This window comes from Camelus ferus, chromosome 13 (genome assembly GCF_009834535.1).
Source record: "Camelus ferus isolate YT-003-E chromosome 13, BCGSAC_Cfer_1.0, whole genome shotgun sequence".
NCBI classification, from domain to species: domain Eukaryota; kingdom Metazoa; phylum Chordata; class Mammalia; order Artiodactyla; family Camelidae; genus Camelus; species Camelus ferus.
In genome coordinates, this window is record NC_045708.1 from 49,709,636 (window position 1) to 49,727,553 (window position 17,918).

General features: G+C 37.5%; 1 protein-coding gene across 3 annotated transcripts; it reads right to left on the reverse strand.

Annotated features, from left to right (window-relative positions):
* Positions 1-11,751: 11,751 nt before the first annotated feature.
* Positions 11,752-16,112, reverse strand: INSL5 (insulin like 5). Of its 3 annotated transcripts, XM_032494782.1 has the most exons (5): positions 15,799-16,112; positions 15,252-15,394; positions 14,833-14,940; positions 14,135-14,254; positions 11,752-12,131 (listed from the first exon to the last, which is right to left on the reverse strand). In XM_032494782.1, the coding sequence occupies exons 3-5, from the start codon at positions 14,873-14,875 to the stop codon at positions 11,899-11,901; spliced, it is 396 nt and encodes a 131-aa protein (XP_032350673.1). In that variant the 5' UTR covers positions 14,876-14,940; positions 15,252-15,394; positions 15,799-16,112; the 3' UTR covers positions 11,752-11,898. The 3 variants fall into 3 exon arrangements, with proteins under 3 accessions (XP_032350673.1, XP_032350674.1, XP_006191071.1); XM_032494783.1 differs by lacking the exon at positions 15,799-16,112 and having other exon boundaries at positions 15,252-15,428; XM_006191009.2 differs by lacking the exons at positions 14,833-14,940; positions 15,252-15,394; positions 15,799-16,112 and having other exon boundaries at positions 14,135-14,309.
* Positions 16,113-17,918: the final 1,806 nt, after the last annotated feature.

The window sequence follows — 17,918 nt, forward strand, 5'->3', positions numbered from 1 at the left end:
TATAGTACAGGAAACTGTATTCAATACCTTGTAATGGCCAATAGTGAAAAAGAATATAAAAAGGAAAATATATGTATGTATAAATGAATTGCCATGCTGTACACCAGAAACTAACACATCATTGTAAAGCGACTGTTCTTCACTTAAAAAAAGGAAAATAAATAATAAACACTTTTTTAAAAAAGAAATGGCATTGTAAATTTGAAGGAATTGTCTTACCTTGAAACCCACTGAACTTTCCAGGTATTTTTTTCTTCTCTATAGACGTTTCCAAAGTGCCTTTCTTCCTCCCAGATCTGCCCTGCCACCCCTGCCTCAGAGCAACCTCCTTCCACTTACAGGTGCTTTTCAGCATTAAACAGGTCTCACCTTTTCTCAAAGTCCTTCTCCATGCATTTTTTTCCTCCCATTCTCTCTCCTCTTTCATCACTCTCATGGTTGAGCTTCTGATCCTTCTCTAGCTAATTTTTGAACACTAGTTTTGTTTCCCTTACTAGATTGAAAGCATCTTGAGTATGTGGACCATATAACCTAACAATGCCTAGCAATAAACTGTAAGACATCTTAACTTTCCAAGCAAGAATCACGTGCATTGGTTGCACTCTGCTACGTAACTACCAACCACAAAGGTCACAATGACACACAGGTCAGCCCTAGATGCACTAGGATCCTAGAGGGATGGTAAGCGCACAAGTGACCACAGTACAGGCTAAAAGGCCCGAATATCTTGATGCGATTAAGGGAATCGGGGAAGGCTTCATGAAGGAGCAATCACTTATCTAGACTGTGAAGGTGACAGGTAGAATTTCAGCAGACACAGGAGTTCTGAGTCCAGGAAGAAGTCTAGCCTGGATAGACACAGTGTTCATGAAGATAGTGGTGAGAACTAAGACTGGGATCCTGAATGTCTGAGTAAGAAAATGAAACTCGGACCATCAAAGGCTTTCCATGAGACTACAAGTGTGAACTGACTCTTTAAGAAGGGGAATCCGTCAGTAAAGAGCAGGAGAAGTGAGAAGTAACGAGGGGCTGAACTCTGTGGTGGTGACATTGAAACAGAAAGGAGAGGACAGTTGCATGGCACATTTTAGGAACAAGGTCTACATGATCAGGCAAGAGGGACGGGGTCAGAGGTGACTAAGGCTTCAAGCTCTCATGTTTGCAGTCTCAGGTCCGAGTCTGGCCGTCACTAGTTAAGTGACCTTAAATGTTTGTTGACTGCACTGAGCTGCCGCTTACCCATCTTCAAGTACAGCAGTGATGATGCTGGTACCTACTTCACAGGGTTTTGGTGAGAATTAAACTCATATGTTTGCTAAGATCTTCACAGCACAGTGCCCAAGAGGAAGCCCTAGACTGTAGCTCCTGGGATGTCAGCTGAAAGTTTGAGTTCGAGAAACTCAATCAATGGTCCTCAGCAAAAATAAAGTCAGTAGGAAGAATTTGAAGACCAAAATCCTAAGCTGGATTCTGAGCTTGTTGAATTTCAGTTGATAATGGGAAACTCAGATGAAGATAGCCTTGGGCAGCTGAAAAAGTGGGACTGGAACTGAGCTAAAACATCAAGGTGAGAAATTTAGACCTGGCAGCCATCCGTACTGAGACCTAATATCTTCCTTCCATTTTATAAAATATTCACGAGCAGCAGCTTCAGCAGCTACAGTCAGTACCAATAGCAAATTACTGAAAACTCAGTTAACTCCAAGAATGTTAGCAGGAGACCTCCCTCGAAATCAACAGGAGAATTTTCCCCCCAAACCAAAATTAAATGATAACTTCTTTTTTTTCCCTCATTAAAAAAAAATTTCTGTGTGGTCCATTTCTGTTGTCAGACATCTCAAGAAATGTAAAGATTCAGTCAAAAATATGTTAGCATCTTAAGTGGAAGTGTCAATGCTGTTGTCTGTTGTCATTGTTAGAATGACTTTAAAGAAAACACATAATAAGAGGCCCCCTTGCAGCAGAGTCCAATGGATTACATGTCGGGAAATTGAGCTACTTCGGTTCATTGATTTTTTTTTTTTTTAACTCTTGGGAATTATCCAGTATATGGGAGTGGTTTACAAAACGACAGTTGAGAAATTAAAAATTTTAAACCTAGCCATTTTACAGAATGAACACTTTCCTTCTTGGGACCATTACCTGACCTGCCTTTCTAGATATTATCAAAAAATGCATTAAAAAATATTGAATAGCTGTTGATAATTTACTGTGCTTTTTTTTGCTCCTGAAATTCTTACAGAAGTGGCCTGCACTGCTACCTCTGACTTTGTCCGCTGCTGTCCCCTTCACCTCCTGCAGTCTGGATCTCAGGTCACCAATTCCTTGCCTTCACAAACACCAGAAGTGGTCCCCGGGGCCAAATCTGCCAAACATCCCCCGCGCTGTATTCCAACTCAGCTCTCTGCTGAATTCATTTCTTTTGAGCAGCCATGTGATATAAGTTTGTTTTGGTTTTGTTTGTTTTTTTTTTAAACACAGATATGACAGACAAACATCTCATTTTAGCTTCCAGACCTTACCAGCTGTGTGACTTTGAACAAAGCGGCTATTGCCTGGAGCCTCAGTATTCTCAAAGCTAAAAATGATTATAATAACGATCGCTGCTTATCATCGATCAGAGATCAGTGATCACTACTTGTGTTCTTGCTGTGGAGACTGAAAGGGAAAGTGTAAGTAAGACGTCTGACCCATCGCGGAAAGCTCACTCTCGACCTCCAAATTCTTTATGCACAACCTGTTTTCCTAAAGAACCGAGCATATGTTTCAGCAATTTCAGCTCTCCACCAAAACATAATACCCTAGATTACCTGTTTTTTTTTTTCTTTTCAAAGTTTTAACCACCTGCTTTTGCCTTCTTTGAGTACCAAATCATTTGTCGTCAAGTCCACATTTATTAGAAGACATTATCCATCCCCAAATTTACCCTCTTGTCACCTGCCTCTGCCTGTTTTTTTAATGCTTCTGATCAGATGTCTCGCCTTCCACGTCAGGACCTTCTTAGTCCCTTTTACTGTGTTTGCTTACTGTCACTGGTCTGCTTATTTCTTCCACTCTTAGCGTCCATTTGAATTTACAAGCTCTCTTCCTCTTCTTTGCATACATGAACACATACAGCTAGAAGGTTTATTAAGGCTTAACTATGCTAAGCACCGGACTAAAATTTCCTGTAATCTCTTCTCAGTTTCTTTCCTCACTGATTTAACTATGGTATACGACTTCTTAAAATTTTATTTTAGTGCCAGACGTACTTAGAAACTTGTGGTTCTCCAGCCACCCACGGGGCTACTTCCCTACTTAGCAATTAAGGAACCAGTATAACCCGTATGGGCAGCACTGAGCTTCACTTTCTGTTTGTAATCAAAAAAAGAAAATCTGTTGCTTCCCACAGAGAATGAGCTAACTCAGAAGGACAGAATATCCTGCCTGACTTGTGCAGGGGGTGCTGAGAAATCATTTTTTAAATTCATATGAGAACTATTAACCTTAGAGAGTCATTTCATTTTGGAAATAAAGAAAAATAAACTATATGTTGCTAGTTAATTATAAAAATACATGAGATTGAAGTAGGTTGGGTATAGCTCAGTGGCAGAGCACAGGCTTAGCATGCATGAGGTCCTTGGTTCAATCCCTAGTACTTCCATGAAAAAATACATTATCTTTATGTTTTTCTTTAAAGGAAACTTATTCTATAATAAGAACTTACTTTGATAGGGCAGCCGAAAAATTAAAAAGTACAGCTAAATTGCTTACTTGTATCTCTGTTTACAAGCACAAGCAAAAGCCTTCTAAGGACCCACTTTAGAAAGCTGGGTCAACCAGAGGGTGTTAGAATGTTCTTAATCGCAGGTCAGCGCAGTGTAAAAGGCTGGAAGGCAAATGTTTTCAGCCTTGTAAACCATGCAGTCGCTGTTGCAACTCTCAACTCTGCCATCAAAGCACAAAAATTGCCAGGGACAAGAAGTAAGCAAATAAGTGTGGCTGTGTTCTAACAAAACTTCATTTATGTGACCGAAAGTTCACTTTTATGTAATTCTCTTGTATCACGAAAAGTTACTCTTTTGATTTCTTTACCATTTAAAAAGTAAATATCCTTCTTAGCATGTGAGCCGTAGAAATCAGATGATAGGGCAGATTTGACCCCCAGGCCATAGTTTGACTGCCCTAGTTCTGAAGGATTCATGTCAGTGGACAAGAGGGATTGAAATTATAATACAGAGAAGTCAAGATGCTTTGACGTCTAATAGAGGGTGCACAGTGACCAGCAGTGAAATGGAAAAGCAAAGTAACATTTCTAAATTAACAAGTGAGGATGGGGAATTGTCCATACAAACAAAAAAATTCAAGTAAATACTAGATTATATAGAATATAATCCAGTTCATCAAGTGTCATCGATTAAACATGAATTGGCTTCATTTAACAAATAAAAGCCATCTATGTGTGAATTTAAGAATACACCCTGAAAACCAAAAGACAAGAAAAGTAAGAGTTAAAGTTCAATTCAGTTTGAATTTTTGGCCAAAGATATATCGTAGAAACACAAGCAAAAAGGCAATGTCCATACTAATATTAGATAAAGCAAATTTCAAGGCCAAAAGCATTAACTAGAAAAAGAATGATCTCTACTATGGATTTTACTGTATCCCCTCCCAAATCCACATGTTGAAGTTCTAATCCCCAGTTTGGCTATATTTGGAGAAAAGGACATTAGGAGGTAACTGAGATTAAATTGGGTCATAAGGGTGAGGCCCTAATCCTTAGAATTGTTGGCCTTATAGGAAGAGGAAAAGAGAACGATTCTTCCTCTCCCCTCCCCCTCCCTCCCCCCTTCCCTCTTCTTCTTCTCTCTCTCTTTCTCCATGCCTACACATTGAGGAAAGGCCATATGAGGACTCAGGGAGAAGACAACAGTCTGCAAGCCAGGAGGAGAGCTCTCACCAGAAACTGACCCCTGGCAAACTTTGATCTGGGACTTCTATCCACCAGAACTATGAGAAAATAAATCTCTGTTGCTTAAGCCACTCAGTCTGTGGTATGCTGTTAAGGCAGGCTGAGATAACTAATAATAATTTCACATAATAAAAAAGAATACACAACCCTTTATTACTGTCACCAAATTTAGGATATCAAATAGCAGCAAGTAAACCATTATCGATATAAGGAAAAGCAGATTTTGAAGTTTAAAAATACTAAGCAAAACAAAGAAAAATACTACTTAATAGTAGAGACAGAACTTGAAGAGGGGGTATAACAATAGGAAGTCTTCATGCACCCAATAATTGCAGTCATTCACGTAAAGTAAACCTTCCTAAAAATAAAAGAACCTGATAATCACAATTAGGAGATTTTAATGTTTCTTTTACAGAAACCCCCCAAAAAAAGGCAAAAAATAAGCAAGATATGGAGAATTTTTTTATTTTCTAGAAGCTTGATTTAGCAGTTACATATAGGGAGAAAGATACACCCTAAAATAGAGAACACACGTTTTCATCTAATATGTTAGGTCAGTGTTTCAGGTTGAATTGTGTCCCCAAAAAAGATGTTAAGTTTTTATGTTAAGTTCTTAACCCCTGGTACCTGTGAATCTGACCTTATTTGGAAATATGGTCTTTGTAGATATGGTTATAATATAAGTTAAGATGAGGTCATATTGGAGTAAGGTGGTCCCTTAGCTTTCATGTGATGTCCTTATAAGAAGAGGAAAAGAGACATAAGACAGACCTATACAGAGAGAAGGATGCCGTGTGACAACAGAGCCTGAAATTGGAGCGACATATCCCCAAGTCAAGAAATGCCGAGAACTGAAGGCAACGCCAGAAGCTGAGTGAACAGCGTGAACAGATTGTCCCCCAGAGCCTTCAAAGAGCGTGGCCCTCATGATACCTCGATTTCAGATTTCTAGCCTCTTGAGGTACAAGAGAATAAATGTCTACATTTTTAAGCCACCCAACTTGCAGAAATTTGTTATGGCAGCTCTCGGAACAGTTAGCTTCCCCAGGATAGGGCCTGAAACATTGAGTCTAGGTTCAGCCTACAGCCCTGGAGGGAACTGTGTGCATTGCTGGGTCGGGCTTCACAAAAAGGGGCAGGCTTTTTGCACCCTGAGTCACTTAGTCATTACCTGTTAGCTGATCACCGAGGCCAGGGGAGGGGACAGGGGCGGGGGAAGTGGCGGTGCAAAGGCAGAGAGAAAGGCACATAACCTCCATTGTGAGGCGCCCCTCTTTGGCCAGAGCAGTTTTCTAAAAAGGGGATAGCTGTGAGCTGGTGACAGCCAACACTCAGCATCAACTCTATGTTCTGTACCTGGAAATTTGTTTTGTTTTGGCTCCCAGAAAAAATGTAATAAATTCCCCAAATTAGAGAATTTACAGGACTTAATCCTTGAACATAAACTGCTAAACCTAAAAGCCAATAATTATTCGATGACTAAGAAAACAAAATTGTATTACTTTGAAATTATGAGACACTCTCAAATCATTCCTTAAGTCAAAGATAAAAACAAAACTAAAACTGAAAATAATTTAGAACATAATAAGGTGAATGTTTCATAATCAAATCCATGGATAGCTAAAGATATACCTAGATGTGTGTGTGTTTATGTATATATATATATGTCTTTTTTTTTTTTGGTTAGTGGAGGTACTGGGGATTGAACCCAGGACCTCGTGCATGCTAACCTGAGCTGTATCTTCCATCCTGTATATTTTTAGACTTACACACATTAGTGAGTACAAAAGAGAAAGAAAGTAAAGAACATTAGTAATTAAGAAAGCACTTAAAAATAAAGAAAACAAATAAAGGGAAGATTTACATAGACAAAAAAAAAGAAACAAATGGAATAAGATTTTAAATCTAGTTAAAAAATAAAATATTTTATTTCAAAAGACTAAAATAAAAATAACCTTCTCCCCTCAACCATCAGCAAGCTTGGTGAAGGGAGACATAGAACATAAATATATAATATAGAAAAAAATGATTATTTTATTCATTCAACCAAAATATACTTATTGATTAGAAACTACGTGTAAGGAAGGAAGAGAAAACAGTGGTGAGTAGCGGTTCTTGCACTAGATACAGAATCTATACATTGAAATATGAATAAATGTCAATAATATGATCAGAATTTTTAAGTGTTAAATAGAAGCTCTTGAAACCAAGGACACATACTATAAAGGAAAGCCTATTGGTTGCCATCATGCAAATATGAAAATCTAGAAGAAATTCTGAGTAGTAAATAACTATCTAAATTAACCCTCAAAATGATAGACTATCTGAAAAGATCAATAACTATAAAGGAGACTGGAAAAATAAAGATTTATTGTGTAAAAAGTCCCCCCCTCCCAGCAAAAAGGTAAGAGGATATTATGAAGAATTTATGCCAATCAGTTCAACAACTTAGATGACACAGACAAGTCCCTTGAAAAACACAATCACTAAATCGATTCAGGAAAAATTATAAAAATCTTAATATTCCTACACTTGTAAAATAAATTGAATCTGAATTTTAAAATCTTTCTACCAAGTCTTGAAGACTTCACTACTGAAACCTCTGAACATTTAAAGAAAAATAAAACCAATCTTAAACATTCAGAGTTTAGAAAAGGAAGGAAGGAAGGAGGATAGGAAGGAAGAGAAGATAGGAAGGAATTTTTCCAGTTCATTTTATAGGGCTAACAACCCTGATATCAAAACCACCTAAGGTATTACAGAAAAAGGAAACTATAGGCAAAATACAAGTTTTTTAATGAAAATGCATGCAAAAGTACTAAGCAAAATTTTAGGCAATCAATTGCAATGATACATAAAAAGCTATGTTAATAACTGAGTTTGTTCCAGGAATTCATGGGGTTACAAATAAGCCAAAATTCAATTTAAAATTATGCACTTAATTGTAAGTGTATTATAGCTTTTTTCTTCCAAATTTCTAAAGAATAGACAATGCTTTTGTTTTATGAAGCTATATCAATCTTCATTGAGAGAAGATCAATTTTACTTATGAATACAGATTTTAAAATTCTAAATAAAATATTATCAAGTTAACAAATAGTCCTGAGTATTGAATAGCTGTTACATCATGATCAAATAGATTTTTCTGAGAAAGTAGAGAAATTTCAACATAAAGAAGGCTATCAATAGAATTCTTCACCTAACAAAAGAAAAAAAATATTGCATGATGAATTTAAATAGATACTTAATAAAATTTAGTGGCCATTTATAACAAAATAAGTCCTTCAGCAATATGTCATAGATGAAAACTCTTTAGATGATCAGCAGTATTATTTATAGACATACATATACACATATCATATATAATGTAAAGACTGTTCATTATTTATTTTGAATAGCAAGCATCATATTTAGTACTGAAATGCTGAAACCATTTCTATTAAAATTAGTGATGTGGAAGACATGCCTACCACCATCATCACTGAGAATTTTCATAGTGGCCACCTCCCCAGTGAAGACTTCCCTAGCTATTCTGTCTAAAATTCAATCCCCACCCCCACTCCAAGCCTCCCTGTCCCCTTTTCATACGTTCCTTTCTCCTCAGGGCATCAGTCATTATCTAATATTTCTCTTGCTGATGCGTGCCTTCCACGAGACCATACACTTTGTTTTATTCACAGTTGTAGCACTCACAACAATGCCTGCACGTTACTCTCTCAATCGATAATTTCTGCATAATGAGCCATGTCATAAGACAAGAATATGAAGGAATCAGCTTGAATATTGGAAAAGACAAAATGACCTTTTTATTAGTAGATGATAATATTGTATACCTACTCTACCAAGATAGACTTATAAAGTAGCCATTAAATGTCATAAAATAACATAAGGTGGCTGGAGGAAAAATGAATGCACAAAAATAAAGATTCTTCTTTTTACTGCAACATACATTAAGAAATGAACAGGGGGGAAATGTCTCATTCACAGGGGCAAATAAAAATGGCAAATAAAAGGTAACATAAAATGAAAAGGTAATATAAAAATGTAACTAGGTCTCTGTTATAGATACAGATAGATAGACAATGATAGATTATGATGATGATGTAGGTAGGTAGGTAGATAGATAGATGGATAGACAGATAGATAGACAGATAGATAATAGATATAGGGTAAAGCTATCTGACTATATTTGTAACTATACCAAATAAATTTGGTACAAACATGATACACTGATTTTTGTTCCTGGCAGAAATTACAAAAAACTCCTAGTAAGGGTTATGCTACTACTTCAGAACCAAATAGAAGAGCAAGTAAGCAAGTGAGCTCATTGAAATGAAAGTGTCAATACGTAAGGATATATAAACAAGGCTATTTATTGCTTCTTTATTTGCAATGGCAAATACAGCAACCTGAACATCCATTGATGGAACCTCAAAACTTCGTGGCAAAACATATTATAGAAGAGCAATTCTCCAACTTTTTGGTCGCATACTCTCCTTACACTCCTAAAAGTTATTAAGAACTTCCAAGAGCTTTTATTTATGTGGGTTGAATTTATCAATATTTATCATGTGTGAATTTTACTGAGAAATTTAAATATATTTATTAACTCATTTGAAAATAACAATAAACTCAACACATATTAACACAAATAACATATTTTATGAAAAATATATTTTCACAAAACAAAAAAAAAATTTAGTGAAAACAGTGGCACTGTTTTCTATTTTTGCAAGTCTCTAATGACTATCTTTATAAAATACAGCTCCTATCAGCTCCCACATTCAATCTGCTGTGTGTTGTGAGGGCTGATGTATATGAAGAAAATCCAGCCACACATAGATATTTAGTTGCAAAAGGGAAGATTATTTTAATAGACTTTTCAGGTCATTTTTATATTCTCCTTTGGTATTATACTAAAACTCAACAACTTTTTTTTAAACATGTATTTATTTGATTTATATATATATATTTCAGAGGTATTAGGTTTGTTTGTTTGTTTATTTATATATTTATTTATTGGAGGTCTTGGGGATTGAATCCAGGACTCATGCATGCTAGGCCTACCCTCTACCACTGATCTATACCCTCCTCCACAACAAGTGGTTTTTTAATTAAAGGTTAGTTGCAATGTAAAATCTGAAATCACATCAATGAATTTTTATACAGTTAGATTAAAATCTTTATTTTGCACTTTGAGCAGGTCTTTACCCCTCCATGATTTTGTGGTATCAGGCATTGATCGTTTGGAAAATATTGGTTCACTGAGTTACAGCTCAGTGAATATTGGTTTACTGAGTTACATTCTTTCAAATGTTGACACATCATTATACAATGTCAAAAAAAATCAAATTCATTAATATCAGCCCCGATCTCAGGGTGGTGGATAAAAGTTTTCCACAGTTAACTGTATGCTTGAATTTTATGATCAGCAACAAATACTGTCAGTTGTTTTCCTTGACATGACAGGCACACTTTGTTCATTTTCAAATCTTATTTCATTTAATTTCTAAAATCCAAATCTGAATAACCACAGCTCTTCAGTCTTTTTTTTTTTTTAAATGATGCTTCATGGAAAAAATAGCTAGTTTTAAGCTCATAACTCGACCACAGAAGTGCATTTCCTTGGGGAAACCACCATACTTCAGTTGCTACAAACATGATCTGTGTAGTCTTCCGATTTCACCACCCAGAATATCGAAAAGGCGTGTACTTAAAGGTTGAGATTTAACACCATTAATTTTTACTACCTCATCAGAGGACGTTCTTCAGTGAAACTGACTTAAAACAAACACACAGGGAGTGTCTTCGTGGTAAAGAATAATTAACTACCAGTGCAATGGGATGCGACTGCCATGATCCATGCTAAGTAGGCTAGGTTTGGATCAGTAACACCACCTCCGTAGCTGTGTGACTTAGGAGACATTTATTTACTTCTAAGGAGAGTCAGTTTTTTCAATCTGCAAAAAGCAATGCCTTGACACAATTTAAATGGCCAATATGTGGACAACAAATTTCAAATATAGGCTGGAGTATTAATAACCAGCACCTCAGATGAACAAAGAGTCTAACTGTTGTTATAACCGACAGGGGAGTTGGCTGACAGAGTTAGAAATAAAAACATAGTTTTGTGATATCTTACTTTGTCTTCTTATCTGTGAAGGCATCTAATTTTAATGTAGTGATTGGCTATCTGGATTTTAGTTTCTCAACCTCCAGAATGAGACTAGCATGTCCTTTTATCTCAGGAGTAGGAAGTAAAACCAAGGCAGCCCAGACTATAGCAAGGAGGTAAGACTCCCAAACGCTGTCTGGATTTTGGCTGTTTATGGACCTACCTGATGCACATACGTACCCAGCTATTCTCAGGCAGAATGCTGAAGAGCTGCATGATACTAGAAAACATGTATTGAGCTCTCTAAGAACCTTTCAGAAAAGCAGTTTGTTGAGATTCTTACTCTGAACTGTGAATCAGTGTTTAAATTTTCAGTAATAATATATAATAACCCAACAGTTAAGAGTGGATGGTTATTTCTAGATGATGAAGTAATCATCAAAAGTTGGCTTTTGTTTTCTTTTGATGCTTATATTTTTAAGTTTTTATACTATCAGCATTTTTGTTAACTGTTTTAAAGTTATTTAAAATTGTTTTAAAAGGGGAAAAAAATCACCATGAGCTTGGTTTATGGCATTTTTATTGCAATGGTGCACAGCATCTAAAATTTCAAAGAATTAGTTAAAATGTGAAAAGAACAGTGCATTCACCTTGGCAAAGAGAGAAAACAGACTTCGTTGTGGTTTTTGCCATTCATCCACAACTTTTAGGAAAGAAATGCCTATCCAAGAGCCATGAGTTTAGTGACACAGGGAGGTATTTTCCTGGGAAGTAAAACAGTGTGATTAAACACGTGCTGAAGTTCTGCTGCGCATGGGAACCTGCACTTGTCCTAACAAAGCGCACTCAGATCAGACATGGAACAGCCTTCAGTGCAGCACAACATTTGTAAGTCTTGTCTTGACATCACCGAGTGCTTCTTTGACCTCCAGAGCCCTTCCATGGGCAGCTGTCCACCCTGAAGACCTTCCATCCCCAAGGAATCCATCTTTGGAACGTTTTGCACTATGCTTCCCTCAGAAATCTCATGTTCCCTTGGCAGCTGCAAGTGGTCTCCTCTCTCAGCTGTACAAAAGAGAAAAAACAAACTTCCTTAGAGGTACCTCACAGAGGCAGCAACCAAGTTGTACGCTGAGGAGAAATGCATTGGGTTCCTGAAAGGACATTGACTCCTGCACATTTTTTTCCCCTAATACCTGGGATTTCTGAGACAGAGATGAGATATTTTAAGGGGAACTCAGTCTTCTCCACCCTCCTCATCTTACAGAGGAGGAAACATGGGGTACAGAGGAGCGACATCACCAGTGTCACTTGGCTAGTTAGCAGCCAAGTTAGGGCTTGACTTGTGTTGTACTGGCTACCTCTGCACGGTGACCAGCTGCTTCCAAAGATATTAGTTACATGCTAACAACAAAAAAACAGTCAAACAAAAAATAACCCTGTGTATGCCCTGAAAAGCTGATCAGTAAGGAAGGAAGTGGAAATTTAAACCTCTATGTCTGAGAATTAAAAGCAAGACCCACGGTTTTTATCAGTGTTGTTCCCAAAGTCCATGTATAAGACTCTCTTACTTTGACTTCATTCAGACTTCCTTATCCGCATCTTAGCACGCTGACAAGCACCAGAAGAATTTAGATGAATGAAGGCTGATTAGTAAACCAGTAATGGATCAAATAAATAGTGTATGGGGAAAATACTCTGAAAACTTGTGTGAGGTTAAACTGATAGTAATATGAAGTCAGTGGTGTCAAAAGAGATAGCCTTTCCACTGATAGCCTTACAGACATACATTCCACTGCCCCACGATTTAAAGATACACTCCAAACATAATTTTTCTAGTGATTTTGATTTGCTAAATCAGTTATGGTAAATCTGGTAAGTTATGCTTACTCTCTTGAGATTAAAAACCCTCAGTATTTATTAACATGTAGTAACTATGAACCTTTCATTATTAAAGTGAAAGTGGTAAATTCATAATTTTTCAAGACAGCCCACCAAAATACAAAAACCGTGGGTCATTTCCCCAAAATATTTTTGTTTACCAAAGTCATTTTAAACCAAATTGAAACCTGTAAATTTTTCATATCTTATGTGTGCTTGCAACATTTATTATGTAAATATGTTTTACTTTTTTTTTTACTTTTTATTATAAAACATAACAAACACAATCAATTATTAAAGTAGAATCTTAAATAAATTCTACCTCACACTTTAATATAGGATTAGCAGAAAAAATGCCAAACTTCTCAGTTACTTGAATTGGAAAATGAAGAAACACAGTGAAGTCAGTCCCCTCACTGTTTCTGAAACACAATAGGTCCACTCCCACCTTCAAAATTCTGATCAGACCATCCCTATCACTAGAATTCTAACTCCACCCTTTATCACTGCCAAATCCTACACATTCTTATGTCCTCTGTCAAATACCAACCACCACCCCCACAGTGCTGTCATTTATCACAACATTCTACCACCATCTTTTCCCACCTGAGATAAAGTACAGAACAAGCAGAAGACTTCGGCTTCAGAAGCCAGGAAGACCTGGTTTGCTTCCCAGGCACACTGCTTACTAGCTGGGTGAACAATTTTATCCTCAGTAAAATGGTCAATGATGGTAATAATACTTACCTCACAGGCTCCTTATCAGAAGACTGAAGGAAATGTTGCACATGAAACAGCCTGGCACGTAATAAGTGCTCAGTAAAAGTTAGATTCCTTCCTTCCGTTCTTACTTAGCACCTGCCTGCATCCAAATTTATTATATTCTGTAATTATCCATGTCTGAAAATCTTCCTCCTCCAACAAGTCTCTTGAAATCGCGTGCTTCTCTCTACCCACCCATCCCCGCCCCAGCACCCTCCATCAATGCTGAACTCATCGAAGCAGTTATGCAAGCAAATGATTTCAAGCTAGGGACTGAAGAAAACAAGGTTCTTATTTTTTTTGAAAGGTAGCAAGCCCATCACTTTCCCAAGCCAAATTAAGTTTATTTTGATAATTAATGTCAGATTGACATAGCTGTGTCTTAGCAGTAGTTAGAGAAACGGAGTCAGATGCGTTCATGTTACCTTGCTGAACTCGCGGGGGCCCCCCCGAATGCCTTCTCCACCTGGAGCTGGCACAGATGTAGATGACTGTCCTTACGTATTCAAGCCCGCAGAGCTTCATTGACTCTTCAGCCCTCACCTCTGAGATGGCAAGCAGGACAGAGAAGAGAAATAAAGTAAAAATGAAACCCCTCATTTTGCTGAGGATTGAGTGAGAGTCTGATAGGGTGAATATTGCCAAATCAAGTTTTGAAGTTACCCTCCCACTCTTGGCCAATTTATACTAACTTTCCTGACATTTTATTGGTCAATACCTCATTTTAACAATATTTGCTAAGCACATAGGTGACACCATGAAGTTTTGAAAATGAGCTTTTATGATTATTGCTAGTTATTCAGTCACTTCTGAACAACATCACTGACTATTAGCTGCATCCGTGGGACAACGAACAGAACACCGTCTTGGAAGTCATGGAAAACACATGCATGTTGAAAGTAGGCAAGTGTGAGTTTCAGTGTCAGCCTTAGCACTTACTGAGTGACATCGGGCAAGTTTTAAATATCTTAAGCCTCAATAGTCACATCTATAGAATGGGAAAACCTAAATCACAAGGGCTTTTGTAAGTATTGAAAGCACCATCTACTTTAAAGCAATGAGAAGGCGTGATTATGTATACAGGTTCTCATGTTTTTGGCCTGAATCTTAGTTTCCCACTTACCAGATCTAGAATCTGAATCAAGATATTGAACATCCCCAAGCATCCTTCTCTGTAAAATTGTGCTGATGAGAGTAACTGCTTCCTAGAGCTGATGAGATAATGTGTGTCCTGCACGAAAAAATAGTCAATAATTATTGATTACTTTCTTTCTTCACCATCCAAAGTGGAAAAGATAACTTTCCTTTAGAATTCAGGAGAATTTATCTGACTAGAATCTTCCTTTTTATCCTTCACCCTATGACTTAGGCCTGCCTTTATTGATACACATTTTTATGATAAAAAGCTGAATCCATAATCTCAAACAGCTGAATAATGAAATTTCTCTTCCAGTAAACCTTCTTGAAAGCACTAGGCCTTGCAAAGCTTTTATCCACACTGAAAATTCTAAAGTTTGAGAGCTTAAAGAATTATTGTCCCACCTTTTTGCAAGTTGGACAAATAATTATTTGGTTGATTTTGTTGAATCCTCGTGATCTCTGGTTGAAAAAAAATCACTTGAGCCTGTGGATCGAGATCATTTCACCCATAATACTTATGACATTGCTGTTCTTCTGTAGGGAAGCTAGAAATCAGAACAAAATAATCTATGCTGTCATTGAAAGCATTTCTGACTCTGGACAATAGACATATTATTTCAAAGAATTGATGCTTTCTTTATCTCTCTGGCTGCAGTATGAAGAATGGATTAAGAGGAGGCAACATTTGAGGCAGGAGAAACAGAGAAAGGCTTTTGCATTATCTTAGATGAGATATGATGGTGGCCTGATGGTGGTCATGTAGAGAGGATGGGGCAATTGGGCACTCAAAAAACAGAAGGACGTGGTACTGGTTGGGTATCGGGGTAAGGTGCAGAGCAGCCAAAAGTGGTACTTAGGGTTCTGGCTTGCACAGCTGGTGGGTAGGACACTCATTTGCTAAGAAAGTTACCAAAGGAATAGGAACGGTTTTGACATCAGACAGAGCTACCTTGTTTTTTGAGGGGTCAAAACTGCAGGTGAATCTGTGTCATTCATCATTGCCAGAGGGACATCTGCATGATCAAGTCTAGCACACTCACAACATCAGCAATTGGTCAGCCATTTTTTACCAACTTCTTTTCTTCTTTGGAGACTTACACTGCCCAACTTGATAATGCCAGTTTTAACACAGCACTGCAGTAAAGCTGTGGTCAGTGGCTATGGAGTGGGCTTCTGCAAAACCAAAGAGAGAAGTATTCAGCCAAGGAATGACCCTTACCCTAGACGTTAAATACACTCTGTTACCTCTGATCCTGATACCACCATGACTTGATCTCCCGAGGCTCAAAATAGCCCTCTTTTCTGTTATCTCTTAAGGCCTCATCAGGACTCATTAATTTAGGATGCAGACGAGAGGCCAGCAAGACCTGAGCTCAGCTTGTGACCAAATGGGGCAAGCTGAGCAACCACATCAGTCACCCGGTTGAAAGGCCAGTAATGGAAGTCCAGCTGCGGAGCCTCAAATGTAGGGGCTTTATCTTCCCCATTTATGAACTGAATTGGGTTGAATTACTTCAGGGCTCCTTTGAACTTGAAATTCTAAGTCTTTGTTAATAATTGTCTGATTCTGTTACTCCCACCTCAAAAACTTTCAGGGGCTTGACATTACCGGAGAATAAAGTTCAAACAGCTTGGCATTTCAGGCTGTCCACTCAGGCACCCGAATATCACTGCTTCCACATACTTGGTTCAGGGTCCAACCAGAGGATAACCAACATGAAAATTAACCTTCCCGCCCCTTGACCAACAGCGTGTTGCCTATACCTCTAACTGCAGCACTGGATCCTTTTGTTTGGAGGGTAACATGACGTTTTCTCCTCAACTAGTCTGTAACTCAGATTACCGTCTGTGTGGCTTTGAACATGTAATGTCATCTCTGAGTTTTAGTGTCCTCGTCTGTGAGGAGAAAATAGTCTGCATTTTATGTTGTCATGACGATGGAATGAGAGACCATAAGTAAAGCACCTAGCATCATATGTGGTGCTTCATAAATACTCAATATGTTAGCAATGTCATATGCAAGAGATTAGAAAAAATGTAATTTTTCGTTGCTACTAGCTACTGTGAATGTCTTTTATATAGAACTCTCGGTCTCAAAACTATCCATAAATTTGCACTACTCCAGGCTTTTTTCTTTTCTCTCCTCTTTCTACATATTTCCCCTTTAGAAATAAGTTTTAAAAGGCAGAGCTTCAGAGTACTGTTTCTTGAAGTGTCTTCAGGATATGAGTCTTTACAGATGATCTTTGGGGAGAAAAAGAATGCCATAGTAATAGTTCCTTTCTTGGAGATTAATAATGCATATTAATATAGTAAAGACTCAGAGAAGACATAGTTAGGAAATTTCTTTGTTTAATTCCATGTTTTCCCTTTTTTTTTGGCCCTTGAAACTCTTTCACCATGAAATTGATTAATATCTGGGATAGTCAGGACTTCCTAGAGTAATATATTTCTAGTTTCAAGCAAATGGTAGGATTATATTTCTCTGATCTTTTAAGTTGGGTGTGGCCATGTGACATTTTAGCAAATAAAATGCGAGTGGAGGTGACATGTGTCACTTCTACCTGGCATTTAAGGATTGGCGCATGATTCCCCAGTTGTACTTCCCTCCTGCCTTGTTGACCAACAACATTCCTGATGATGGAGTCTGGTCTCCGAGTCAAAACAACAGGGAACAGGGCCACCTGCTATCCTGTAATGAACATGTAATGTGAATGAGAAATAACTTCTTACCATTTAAAGAGATTTGGCAATAATTGGTTGTAGCGACATAATGACTTATTCTGACTAGTATAATTAGCTTATAGTTATTTATGTCTTGCAGATGGACAGAATGTTTATGTGATCCAAAGCAAAGTAAGATGAGCTATTTGGCCTTAACAGTTGGTGCTAGTTACCACACTCTCAGTATGATTGATTATATGAAGGTCTGCTATTAACATGAACCAAAATTCCAAATTAATGACCAGACAGTGGATGCAGTAAATCTTTCACCTATATACTGTTTGTCAAGGAACTATGGCCACAAGAATACTTATTAGATGGTATTGGGACAGATTGGCACCAGAG

Coding starts and splice junctions, on each gene's coding strand:
- INSL5 (XM_006191009.2), bottom strand. CDS start 14,309: ATGAGGGGTTTCATTTTTACTTTATTTCTCTTCTCTGTCCTGCTTGCC. Junction 12,132..14,134: donor GCCCCCGCGAGTTCAGCAAG/GTAACATGAACG, acceptor TCTTTTGTACAG/CTGAGAGAGGAGACCACTTG.